The 13,237-nt window shown below is 43.7% G+C and overlaps 1 protein-coding gene across 3 annotated transcripts in view; it reads left to right on the top strand.

Moving 5' to 3' along the window:
- Positions 1-13,237, top strand: part of LOC132407403 (carboxyl-terminal PDZ ligand of neuronal nitric oxide synthase protein-like) — a 136,905-nt gene that overhangs the window by 88,743 nt on the left and 34,925 nt on the right. For all 3 annotated transcript variants that reach the window (XR_009516469.1, XM_059993837.1, XM_059993836.1), the window contains exons 5-7: positions 2,199-2,307; positions 7,100-7,229; positions 9,060-9,190. Coding sequence is in view for 2 of the 3 variants with exons in the window: in XM_059993837.1 (XP_059849820.1) it covers positions 2,199-2,307; positions 7,100-7,229; positions 9,060-9,190 (370 nt within the window). In the remaining variant the exon portion in view is untranslated. The remainder of the gene's footprint in view (positions 1-2,198; positions 2,308-7,099; positions 7,230-9,059; positions 9,191-13,237) is intronic.

Consider the following 13,237-nt stretch of genomic DNA (forward strand, 5'->3'; position numbering starts at 1 on the left):
ATAAGGTCCTAACCTGTTCAACCTTTCCCTATAACTCTGGTCCTCAAGTGCCAGCAATATCCTTGTAAGTTTTATCAGCACTCTTTCAGTCTGGCTTATATCATTCCTGTAGGTAGGTGACCAAAACTGGACACAATACTCCCAGATCTCTATATTCTACCACACTCCTCAGTGCCCTACTGCTCACCATGTAAGACTACCCTAGTTGGTCCTTCCAAAGTGCAATACCTTACACTTGTCTGCATTAAATTGCAATTAACTTTAAAATAAACTTACTTAATCCTTCTGCCTGTGACCTTAAATCCATGTCCTTTTGACATTGACCTTGCTGTTAAGGTAAATAAGTGCTTTCCCCCGTCTCTGTCTGTGCCTTCTCAATCAGAAGACAAGTGGGAAAATCAGTAGAAACTTGGATGAGATTAGAAATAATAAAAACAAATATATTGGAAATTCAAAATGGCCTTCATGGATTATATGGCCTGATCCTGTTCTTATCATCTGCAGCTTTAGGTGTAAGTTTGATCTTTTATTTATTTATTTACTAAGATACAGTGTGGATGACGATGTCCACTCCTTTAACGGTGAGATCTTTGATGACTATACAGTCCTATCCTGGACCCACAAGTTCTATTGCATGTGGGACATGTATATGTGGTCGTGGTGGTTGTGGTGGCAACAATGGCTGCATTTCTCCTGGCTCTCTTCTGCTGACTTCTGGTTGTTCTTTCCATCTCCAGAATTCGAACCCCATCCCTACACAGCTGTCGCTAAGTGTTACGGTCAGCAGCAACATCCTCCAGGTCCTCAGGTCTGATCTTGCACTTCCTTAAAGCATTCTTCACCTGATCCTTATAGCGCTCCTTCAGCCCTCCAGCTGAGTGATGACCATGATGTAGCTGGCCGTATAACACTCCGCAGTGTATCGTGTGCCCTAGTCACTGCAACTGATGCTGGCACTGTAAAGCGTTGTGCTAACCACTACACTACTGTGTCACCCATTGAATAAAACAACTGTCTGAACTGGACAAGTTTAATAAAATACCAATGTGGGCAGATCTTTCCCAATAGGATAACTAATTCTAAGAAGCTCCTTCCATAGCATGGCTAGAAAAAAATGTCCTTCTCATGCACTCACCATTTATGATCAACACACAAAAAATGCTCAACAGGTCAGGCAGCATCTATGGAGGGAAATAAACAGTTTACGTTTCGTGTTGAAACCCTTCATCAGGACTGGAAAGGATGAGGGAAAAACCAGAATAAGAAGGTGGGGGAGGGGGAGGAGTATAAGCTGGCAGGTGATGGGTGAAATCAGGTGAGTTTATGATTATTTTTCTAGTAACTGTTTACTTTTGTCTCATGTACCAAGTATGGTGGAAAACCATTGATTTGCAAGTCATTCATACTGATTATCTCATCACGTCAGTACATTGAGGCAGTAGAAGGGAAAGGCAATAATAGCTTGCAGAATGAAGTGTCACAGTTACTGAGAAAGTGCAGTGCAGGCAGACAATAACTTGCAAGGCTATGATGAGCTAAGTGTGAGGTCAATAATCCATCAATAGGCTTGTATACACTGGAATTTAGAAGGATGAGAGGGCATCTGATTGAAACATATAAGATTATTAAGGGATTGGACGCTTGAGGCAGGAAACACATTCCTGATGTTGGGGGAGTCTAGAATCAGAGGCCACAGTTTAAGAATAAGGGATAGGCCATTTAGAACGGAGTTCAGGAGAAACTTTTTCACCCAGAGAGTTGTGGATCTATGGAATGCTCTGCCTCAGAAGGCAGTGGAGGCCAATTCTCTGGATGCTTTCAAGAACGAGTTAGATAGAACTCTTAAAGATAGTGGAGTCAAAGGATATGGGGAGAAGGCAGAAATGGGGTACTGATTGTGGATGATCAGCCATGATCACATTGAATGGCAGTGCTGGCTCGAGGGGCTGAATGGCCTACTCCGGCACCTATTGTCTATTGTCTTATTTTTACCACAACAGGATAGGCGCTGAGTTATAGATCTTACACAATGAACCAGACTATTTATCCCTTTTGCTCCATGCTTTTATCTTCAGTGAGAAGAAAGTTTTTGTATTGCTAACTGTGCCTCACTGCACTTGTATTTTTGACTCTTATATGTAGTAATGCGTCACAATGTTAGGAGATATCTCATCATTGGAACCTTTCTGTCTCTCCAGAATATTCTATGTATCACATGACTCCCAAGATTTGAAGATATTCAGCTATATCGCCAGGGATGGTATCAGCAATACCTTCCGATGCAATGTGTTTAAGTCAAAGAAAAAGGTACAAATTCCAGCGCTGGTGTGTGACCACTGCTGCCATGTGTGAGTGTGTGCCTGTACATGTTCATGTGTGTGTGCTTTTCATTCAGCTTTGGTGCTGGGATGATGTCATGACATAGGAGGTCAGCGAAGCCAGAAGGGGAAGTAGGTCAGACATAGAGCCGCAGACCTTCAGCCCAAATCATCCATACTGGCCAAGGTGTCTTACTGAGCTGGTCTCCTCCTACCTTCCCTAAATCTCACCCAATCCCCAGTCCTCCATTCCTCAAAAATTTCTACAGATGTCCATGGAGAGGATTTTAATGGGCTGCATCACCGGCTGGTTGAGAGACAGGGGGAGCTACTGCATAGGATCAAAGTAAGCTGCAGATGTTTGTAAATCAGCTCCATCATGAAGACTAAACTCCATCATATCCAGGACATCTTTAGGGAGTGATGCCTCAAAAATGGTGGCGTCTATCATTAAGGAAGCGCCCCCCCCCCCCCCACCCCATCACCCATGTCATGCCTTGTTTCCATTGCTATCATTAGGAAGGAGGTACAGAAGCCTGAACGCACACACTCAATGATTCAGGAACAGCTTCTTCCCCTCTGCCATCCAATTTCTGAATGAAGAGTGAGCCCCTGAACACTACCAGTCCGAACAGGACCCGGTGCTGCTGAAGGGCCTCAGCCCGAATGTCATCGACTGTACTTTTTCCATAGACGCTTCCTGACCTGCTGAGTTCCTCCAGCACTTTGTGTGTGAACACTACCTCACTACATTTTTATTTCTACTTTTGCACTCCATATTTAATTTAACTATTATATATATATTTACTGTAATTCAGTTTTCTTTTTCTCTATTATTATGTATTGCATTGTACTGCTGCTGTAAAGTCCACAAATTTCATGACATATGCGGAGATATTAAACCTGATTCCGATTCCAATTTCTTTTCCTTCACGTGTTTCCCACTATAAATACATATATATGTTATATTCCTCCTGTGACAGTGAGACCTGAGGCAATGGGAAAAGCTCAATGCCTCTGAGTGCATTTTTAACAAAAAAGAAAATCAAGGGCTGGCTGAGAGACATTCATGGTGGCGTTTGTAGGGAAAACATTTTTTACTTTTCAGATCTGAAACTACAAGCTGTAACTATCATCAATAAAACAATCCTACAGGGAATTTGAAGAAACTTTTTTTTACCTAGAAAATGTAAGAACATGAAGAAACAGGAACAACAGTTGGCTACTTGGCCCCATAGTCATAGAACATAGAGCATAGAAATCTACAGCACATTACAGGTCCTTGGCCCACAATGTTGTGCATGTAACCTACTCTAGATCCTGCCCTACTCTTCAATATGATCATGGCCAGTTCCTCATAACCCTCAGTTCCCTGATCATTTAAAAATGTGTTTCTGTCCCTTTTTAAATATTCCCAGTGCTGTAAGCTCCAGGGGGAAAAATGTCAGAGGTTCACTGCCCATTGCAGGACAAAGTTCCTTTGCATCTCAAAGACTACTCCCTATTCTTTCAACAATGAATGTTCTTGGAGTTTCCCCCAATTGTGGAAACATTTCACCGTTTGTCCTTTGATGCCTCCTCGGGGTCTTGTTTCGTTTAATGTTTAAAACATGGACTCACTGTCACAGAAGGCACACGTAGATATTTTCAAAGGGGAAAGCACATGAAGGTATAAGGAATGCAGGACTGGGGATAGGTTGCGATCAGAGAAGACAGGAGGAGACTTGAGGAGCATTATCACTGGCACAGTTCAGTTGGACTGAATGACCTGTTTATTAACTGAACATAAGAAATGTGAGCAGGAGTTGGCCATCTAGACCGTTGAGCCTGCTCCGCCATTCAATAAGATCATGGCTGCTCTGGCTGTGGATTCAGCTCCACCAGCTTGCCTTTTCCCCGTAGCCCTTAATTCTCCAGCTGTGCAAAAATCTATCTAACTGTGTTTAATAAGATAGGCCCTACTGCTTTCCTGGCTGAGAATGCTGCAGATTTGTTACTCTTTGGGAAAAGCAGCCTCTCCTCATCTCCGTCCTAAATCTACTCCCCCCAAATCCTGAGGTAATGTCCCCTAGTACTAATCTCACCTACAGATGGAAACAACTTTCCTGCTTCTATCTAATCTATTCCTTTCATAATTTTAGGTTTCTATAAGATCCTTCTTCTAAATTCCAGTGTGTATTGTCTTAGGCGACTCAATCTCTCCTCATAGGCTAACCCCCTCAACTCTGAAATTAACCCAGTGAAACTCCTCTGCACTATTTCCAAAACCAATATATCTTAAAGTGACCAGAACTATCATACTCCAGGTGCAGCCTCACCAGTACCTTGCACAGTTGCAGGAACCACCCTGCTCAGAAATTCAATCCTTCTGGCAATGAAGAGAAACATTCCATTTGCTATATTGAAGAACTGTTGCATCAGCAAACCAGCATTTTGCATTTCATGCATGAGCACTCCCAAAGTCCCTCTGCAATCTTTCACCATTTAAGTACTAATCTGACATCCTATTTTTTTTCCCAAAGTAGATGACCTCGCTTTTACCAGCGTTGTTTCAAAGGTTTCAATAGGTACATTTAATGTCAGAGAAATGTATTTAATATACATCCTGAAATATTTTTTCTTTGCAATCATCCATGAAAACAGTGAAGTGCCCCAAAGAATGAATGACAGTTAAATGTTAGAACCCCAAAGTTCCATCCCCATCTCCCCCCACTCACGCATAAGCAGCAGCAAAGCAACAACCCCCCCACGAGCAAAAAGAATCGGTGCCCCCCACAGAGCACTCAAGCATCAATAAAGACACAGGCTTGTAGTACTCCAAAGACTACTTGTTCACCCAGTAATTTGACATACCACAGGCTCTGTCTCTCTCCCTAATAGAGAAAAAAAGGTGTCCCCATTTCACAGCAAGAGGGGAGATATAACAAACAACTCACTGTTTTATCATGTTAAAAGTCTATTGAGTTGCTTTTTCTGAGCCCTGTGCCCAACGAACTCTGGTCTCTGGAAACACAGCCAGCAGCCAGCTCACTGCTTTTGATCTCCCATCTCCCACAACACACCAATTTCCTGTGGAGGCACCGACCTCGAGTCTGCCCGCCTCCAGAGCCACAAAATCCTAGAACCCTGAGGGTGCGCTCGTCTTCTAGGCCACTTCCTTGGCATATCGAATAGTGGCCCGTCATGAGACCACAAGAGCAGGTGCTATTCCCGCAAAGAACCGAAGTCAGCGTGTAACTCCAGGTTAGGGTCTTCAAAAGAACACTGAATGGGAAAAATAGAGATATTAAAGATAGAAATAGAGCTGTTTCCGAAGAGGCAAGCAAAGGAGTCGCTGTTAGGTGCCATCGTCCTCCTTGTGCTGCACTCCATCTGCCAGATCCTTGCCCTCTCACTTAACCTATCTATATCTCTCTGAGGACTCTCTGCATCCTCAACACTTTTTCATTTAGTGCCATTAGTAAATACACTACATTTGCTTCCTTCTTCCAAGTCGTTAATTTACTTGTAACTTATTCTGCAAGTTCCCTGCTTGATGCACTAACAAGGTTGCATGAACGTCAGCTGGTGTTGAGCAGATCTGCAGGGAAAACTTTTCCCACATTGTACCTGGATTCTTCCCCTGCCTCTGCTTCCTGGTGAAAGAGGTTGATTCCAGAGAATGCTGAAGGTTCTCAGCAGGCCAGACAGCATCTGAGGAAAAACAAGCATTATTGCTGTTCTAGATTGGTGAACCTTTCATTGGAACCAGGAAAAGATGAGGCAAACTGCTGGAGAAAATCTGCTAGTTTGGGCAATATTGTGAACAATTTTTGGCCCTGGATCAAAGGAAAAATGTGCTGGCCCCTGAGAGGGTACAGAGGAGATTCACAACAATGACCCCAGGAAGGAAAGACATAACATAACTCAGAGGCTATTTTATTTAGTACCTCCTGTACCAAATATACTGGCCAATAAGTGCATACTTGTGTTATTCTGCTGCTGTAGCCCATCCAGTTCAAATTTGATGTGCTGTGTATTCAGGGATGCTCTTCTGCACATCACTGATGTAACATGTGTTTATTTGAGTTACTGTATCCTTCTTGTCAGCCATTCTAGCCATTCTCCTCTCCTCTCTATTAACAAGACATTTTCACCCACAGAACTGCTGCTCACTGGATGTTTTTTTTGTTTTTCATACCATTCTCTATGAATGAAAATCCCAGGAACTCAGCAGTTTCCGAGATACTCAAACCACCCCATCTGGCACCAACAATCATTCCACAGTTAAATTCACTCAGAATCGCATTTCTTCCCATTCCGAGGTTTGGACTGAACAACAACTGAACCCCTTCAACATGTCTGTATGCTCTACCACGTGATTGGCTGATTAGATTTTTGCATTAACAAGCAGGTGTATTAACAAAGCGGCTACTGAGAGTATGAGGAGCATTTGATGTTTGTGGGCCTACACTTGATGGAGTTCAGAAGGAAGGATAATGGAGGGATTCTCATTGATCCAACCAGGTACTGAAAGGCCTGGGTAGAGAGGATGTGGAGGTGATATTTCTACTAGCAGGAGAGGGAGCAGCTTCAGAATAAAGGAACGTCCCTTTAAAACTGAGGAATTCCTTTGGCCAGGGGGTGGTGAATCTGTGGAATTTGTTGCCACACAGGGCTGCAGTAGTTAAGGGACTGGGTGTGTATAAGGCAGAAGTAGATGTTCCAGCAACATTATAAAGTACTGTTAATGAGTGGATGATTTGTAAGTTTGAATACAGAACAGAATCTCTTTGCCTCAGAGCCAAGCGATGCGGATTGTTCGTACAGTGGGACAGGCCTTTGAGGTTTGTCATAAGCTGAGTTTACAGCATGCAGAGCAGAATGCAGATGGAGCAAGTGACAACGCAACAGAGGAGCAGCCTTCCGGAGGTAAGTTCCACCATTCACACTCGGCATCCAGTGAGGATCACGCTGTTCTGGGTTACAGGGTGTGAGAGGACCAATGCTCCAGACTTTAATGTTTGCGTGGAGCTGCTGGCTGGTTGGCGTCAGTCGTTTGGAGACTGATGCAGATGGTGGTGTTCTGAGGGAGAAGGGAAAAGTAATCTTGTTCAGCTTGGCAGGGGGAGCTTCCAGATGGTGAATGAGGAGCAGAGAAACTCAGCTTTGCTGGTATAAATAGAACTGCCAAGTGCTGTTGAACCTCACTGGAAGCCATACATAGAGTACCATGTCGAGTTTGGTCTTGATAACACAGAGCTACTGGGAAGGTCACATTTTAACTACCAGGAATGAGTAATCATGTGTGACCTTTCATCTCTTAAGAAGGTTTCGGTTGGGGAGCAGTTTAACCAACAGATGTTTTTAAGAATGGAAATGTTTTGATAGGGCTAACAAGATGCTGGATGAACTCAAAGTCAGACAGCATCTGGAGGGGAATAAACAGTCAACGTTTCCTTCATCAGGACCACATGAGTTCTGATAAAGGGTCTCAGCCCCAATTGCCAACTGTTTATTCCCCTCCATAGATGCTGCCTGACATGCCGAGTTCCTCCAGCATTTTGTGTGTGTTGCTCTGGATTTCCTGCATCTGCAGAATCTCTTGTGTTTTTGATAGGGTTTCTGGTTAGGAGGAAGTCAAGAGCCAGAGGTCATTAATATAAGATGATTGCTAAACCAGTAAGGACTTTAGTAATTGCTTTTTTTTTCACAGAGAGATTAGGTAGAATGAAGAATACCACGACTGAGATATCAAAAAGATTGAAAGAGTACAGGGAAAATAAATTTTATTCCCTAGAGTGTAGGAGAATAAGGGGAGATTTGATAGAGGCATACAAAATTATGAGGAGTATTTATAGGGTAAATGCAAGCAGACCTTTTTCCACTGAGGTTGGGTGTGATTAGAACTAGTGGTCATATGTTAAGGGTGAAAGGTGAAATGTTTAAGGGAAACCTAAGGGGGACCTATTCACTCAGAGGGTGGTGTGAATGTAGAACAAGCTGTCAGTGGAAGTGTTGGATGTGGGTTAGATTGCAACATTTAAGAGAAGTTTGGATAAGTACATGGATGGGAGGGGTATGGAGAGCTACAGTTCAGGTATGAGTCAGTGGTACAGACAGAATAACAGTTTGGCATGGATTAGATGGACCGAAGGGCCAATTTCTGGCCTTAATGCTCTATGACTCTATTGTTGAAGATGGGCCTGTACATTGCAGGAGATGTTCAGTAGCCATACAAGGAAAGAAGAATATTGTTAGTGTTAGATGAAGCAAGGTGGCTGGTGAATTTGTATGGGGCACAGAAAACCCTGTTTCTGTGTCAGAGAGCTGGTATGAACTCGTGTATCTTGTAATGATGGTTAGTATTCGTTAAGTAATGGGTGCCATGATAGTGTATTGGTTAGCGCAATGCCGTTACAGCCTGGGACATTCTGGAGTTCAGAGTTCATTTCCAATGCCATTCTGTAAGGAGTCTCTGTAAATCCTTGCCAAGAAGGCATGGGTATTCGTCAGGTCCTCCCACAGTCCAAAGACGTACCAAGTAGGTTAATTGGTCAGTATAAATTGTCCTGCAATTGGGTTAGGGTTAATTGGGTTTGTCGGGAGTTACTGGGGTGGTCTGGCTTGAAGGGCTGGCAGGGCCTTCTCCATATTGTATCACTAAAGTAACTATAGTTAGTCTTTTAACTGTGGTTAAATATATCCAGTACTGTTAATGTAAAAAGGATTCTCTTCAGCTCCAGTCTGTCTCACTCACAGGTTACCAGGTAGCTCGAGCAGAGCGGAATGGGAGAGTGGACAAGGATGCTGAACTCTACAACTCCAGTGACTGTGATGGGGCTGAGGTGGAAATCGATAAGTCAGTGCTTCTGCTTGAGAAAAACTACCAGGTACTTGCAACACATTCTACCTTCTGGATTTAATCTTCAATCACTGATTAATAATTGGTGTGCTGCACACCTTCTTTGCTTCTGTACTGAGTGTTACAGCTAGATGGATGAAGGAAGCACCTGCCTGTCATTAGCATCTTTCACATCATTTGAAAGTGCTTTGCGTTCAAAAGAGTGCGTTGACAGTTGAGTCACATGACGTGGAAATGGCTCCTTCCACTCATGGAGTCTGCACCAGCCATCGAGCCCACACTTACACTAAATCAGGGGTTCCCAACCTTGTTTATGCCTTTGGCCCCTACCACTAAGGTTCAAAAGTTCATTTTACTATCAAAGTATGTATGCAGAATACTACCCTGAGATTTATCTTCTCTAGGTAGCCATGAAATACAGAAAAAACCATGTGGGGGGGGGGGGGTCATTGAAAGAAAATACATCAACCCCTCCCATACAAAAAAGAAAAAGAAGCAAAACTTGCAAACCTCGAACCATCAACCCCTCCTTTGCACAGAAATTAACAGATTGTCCACCCAGAAAAAGCAGTTAGAACATCAAACCCCTAATCCCCAACCTCCTCCCATGCAGAAACAACAGGAACCCCCAACCCATTTTCTCGCACACAAAAAACTAGCAGATCACTCTCTTGGATAAGCACCAATAAGAACATCAGACCCCAAATCCCTAACCCTTCCCTTGCACAGGAACTAACGTATCACCCACCTGGAAAACAGCAACATGAAAGAAGACACAGAAGGCTGAAGGAGAGCAATACAAATTAGAGTCCACACCAATAATCACATAAGTCTTGGAATTTCAAAAACTACCTCTGTCAGTGTTGAGGAAAGCGGTAGCTCACACTCAATCCTTCCATGGGGAGTGACTGCCGACCTGCAGCCTCTCAACTTCCGGTCTGATGTGGCCTTCGTAGAGAGTGACCACCAACCTGGCGTCCTCCACGTTCATCTCGACGCCTCGGTGAGAAATGGAGTCGATCATGGCCTATCTCTGCTCGAGGTATCTTGTTCTCATGATCCTCTCCTCGAATTTTCTTGGGGCCAGCAGGATGCTAGATCACTTGATCAAACTCCAAACTGTAAATCACAGGCTGCAACAGTTTCTGAAAAAGAACTAAAATAAGAATAACTAGAAGACGCAGAAAAAGTGAAATAATCGACTAACTGGAAGATGTCACCCAAGGAATTGTTGTTCACCAGCACCATCTTGACCTGAGGGTTGATGCTTTTGCTGTAGCAAGTGAGCGAAGGGGGAGGAGGGAGGGTTGATGTTTTTTTTGCTGCTGCTTGTGTAGGGGAAGGGAAGCAGAGCTTTGGGATTCTAACGTTTTCTGTCAGTTAGTCTTTGGATTTTTTTCTGTTTCGTGGCTGTCTGTGAAGATTAAGAATCTCAGGTTGTATACTGTATACATTCTCTGATATTAAATTGAACCATTGACCAATTAACCATCCAACCACCATGTCTTTGAGATGTGGGAAGAAACTAGAGCACCTGGGGAAACTGGTCACAGGGAGACCATGCAAACTCCACACGGACAGCTCCCAAGATTGGGATTGGACTTTGGTCTCTGGAACGGTGAGGCAGCAGCCCTACTAGCTGTGCTACTCTGCCACTTAATATAGTGTCAAGTTTCAGTAGGGAAGAAATGTTCTTGATTTTCTAATTGAAACCTAAGGGAGCTCAATAGATTATCAGCAGCTGGCTTGATTTTATTGCTTCAGGCTATTTAGTTGTCCAACTGGAGGAATTACAAGCAAATATATTACTATAAACAAGACATTGTGCTCCCCCTTCATCAACTCAAGCAAATGACTCCCTTGTACATTGGCTGGATTGTGGCCAAGTCACAATTGGATCTGGAGAGAATGTTTTCAGTAATGGAAGGGAGGGGGTGGTTTGGTCTAGGATCAGAGGGCAGGGCCTCAGAATGCAAGGACATCCCTTTAGAACAGATTTTCTTTTTAGCCAGAGGGTGGTGAGACTGTGAATTCATTACCACGGACAGCTGTGGAAAAACTGCAGATGCTGGAAATCTGCAGCAACACGCCTACACATACAAAGGAAAAGCTGGTGAAACTCAGCAGGTCAGGCAGCACCTCTGGAGGGAGATAGACAGTTGCTGCTTTGCATCCTGATGAAGGGTCTTAGCCTGAAAGGTTGACTGTTCATTTCCCACCATGGGTGCTAGCTGTCCTGCTGAGTTTCTCCTGGTGCTTAAGATTTCCAGTTTCTGCAGAAACTTCTGTGTCTTCAATTTGTGCTGTTACTGTTGGTTAAGCATTTCCCTGATTCTACAGAGGAGGAGTGAGAGTGGAGCCAGAATGAGAAATGGAAAAAGAGCGAGGTGGGGAGGGGAGAGGGTGGACAAAATCGTAGGGAATTATTACCAGAAGTTAGTGCAATTAAGGTCCAGAATCCTCCAGCACTTTGAGTTGGTTGACATGAAGAGAGGTATTTTTACACAACGAGGAACAATTTTTATTGGTGGAGGCAGATTTGATTGTAGTGTTTAAGGGGTAAACTGGGTAGAGATCTGAAACGAAGGCTTTCAGCGCTGTGGGGAGAGGGCAGGGGAATGGGACCAGCTGGATTTTTCTTGCATGAAGCCAGTGACCTCCTCCTGTTCTGTAACTTGGAGGTGATGCCATGTTCCGCCTGGGGTGGAGTTTGCAGATAGGGGCGGTAATGCTACAACAACCCTGACTGCTGGCATTAGAACATAGTACACTAATCTAAGTTCAAGTTGAATTTTCATTCAACAATATATGAATACCCATGAATACAGCCAAACAAAACATCACAAGGCACATGGAGCACATAGAAGGTAGCAAGTAAACTTATAGTCACAGAAAACAATATGTAGATGTAGCCCAATTCTCTGAGTGACATGTCCTGTAAATTGATGCTCTATGGGTATTTATCAGCAAGAACAATACCTCGTCGTCCTTCACTCCAAAGAGAAAAGTCCTGGTTCAATAGTTCCATTTAATATCAGAGAATGTACGCTGTGTACAACCTGAAATTCTTGCTCTACACAGACATCCATAAAAACGGAAGAGTATCCCAAAGAATGATTGACAGTAAAATTGTTAGAACCCCAAAGCCCCCCCCACTACACACAAGGTTCAGAAAAGCATCAATGCTCCCTCTCCCCTTCCCCTACTTATTTCAGCAAAAAGAGTCAGCACCCACCAAGCAAGTGGTACTGCTTACCAAGCAAGCAGTAGCAAAGCCCCCAAGAGAGACCATGATCTGCGGTAAACAAAAGTTAATTGTTCACCCAACAATTTGACATGCCACAGGCCCTTTTTCTGATTAATCAAGGAGCAGAGATGTGTCATACAGCAAGAGGGGAGTAAATCTTGGTAAATCTTCCCTGCACCCTCTCTAAAGCTTCCACATTCTTTCTATAATGAGGCGACCAGAAGTGAATACAATACTCCAAGTGGCTCCAACTTGAGTTTGGTAGAGTTGCAACATTACCTCATGGCTTCTATATTCAATCCCCAGACGAACGAAAGCGAACACACCATACGCTTTCTTAACCACCCTATCAACTTGTGTGCCAACTTTTGAGAGTTCTATGGATGTGGACCCCAGATCCCTCTGTTGCTTCACAGTGCTAAAAATCCTGCCGTTAACCCTGTATTCTGCCTTCAAATTCGATCTTCCAAAGCGAAGGCAAAATATGTTCATGGGCAGCACAACTGATGTGAATGTGATGCTCTGCTGGAAGAGGGGGAGCAGCTGCATCACTACATGGGCAGTTCAGTCAGAGTTCCCGCACATTCTCCAGTGAGAAACTCAGCAGGCCATGCAGATCACACGCTCATTAGAGCGAGATTAACTTGTTTTGTACCTCATTAAATCAATACTGCCTGTGCAGTTTATTATTGTAATGCTTTTCATGACAGCTTATTGGAGATCCTTAGGACCTCTGGACAGTATTAGTATTCCAACTGTTCTGTGCTTTCCAGATCCCTGTTCACGTGGGTTCAGGAGGCTCACTCTAATATTAACCTCATCCTGAAC

Source organism: Hypanus sabinus, chromosome 18 (genome assembly GCF_030144855.1).
Source record: "Hypanus sabinus isolate sHypSab1 chromosome 18, sHypSab1.hap1, whole genome shotgun sequence".
NCBI lineage: Eukaryota > Metazoa > Chordata > Chondrichthyes > Myliobatiformes > Dasyatidae > Hypanus > Hypanus sabinus.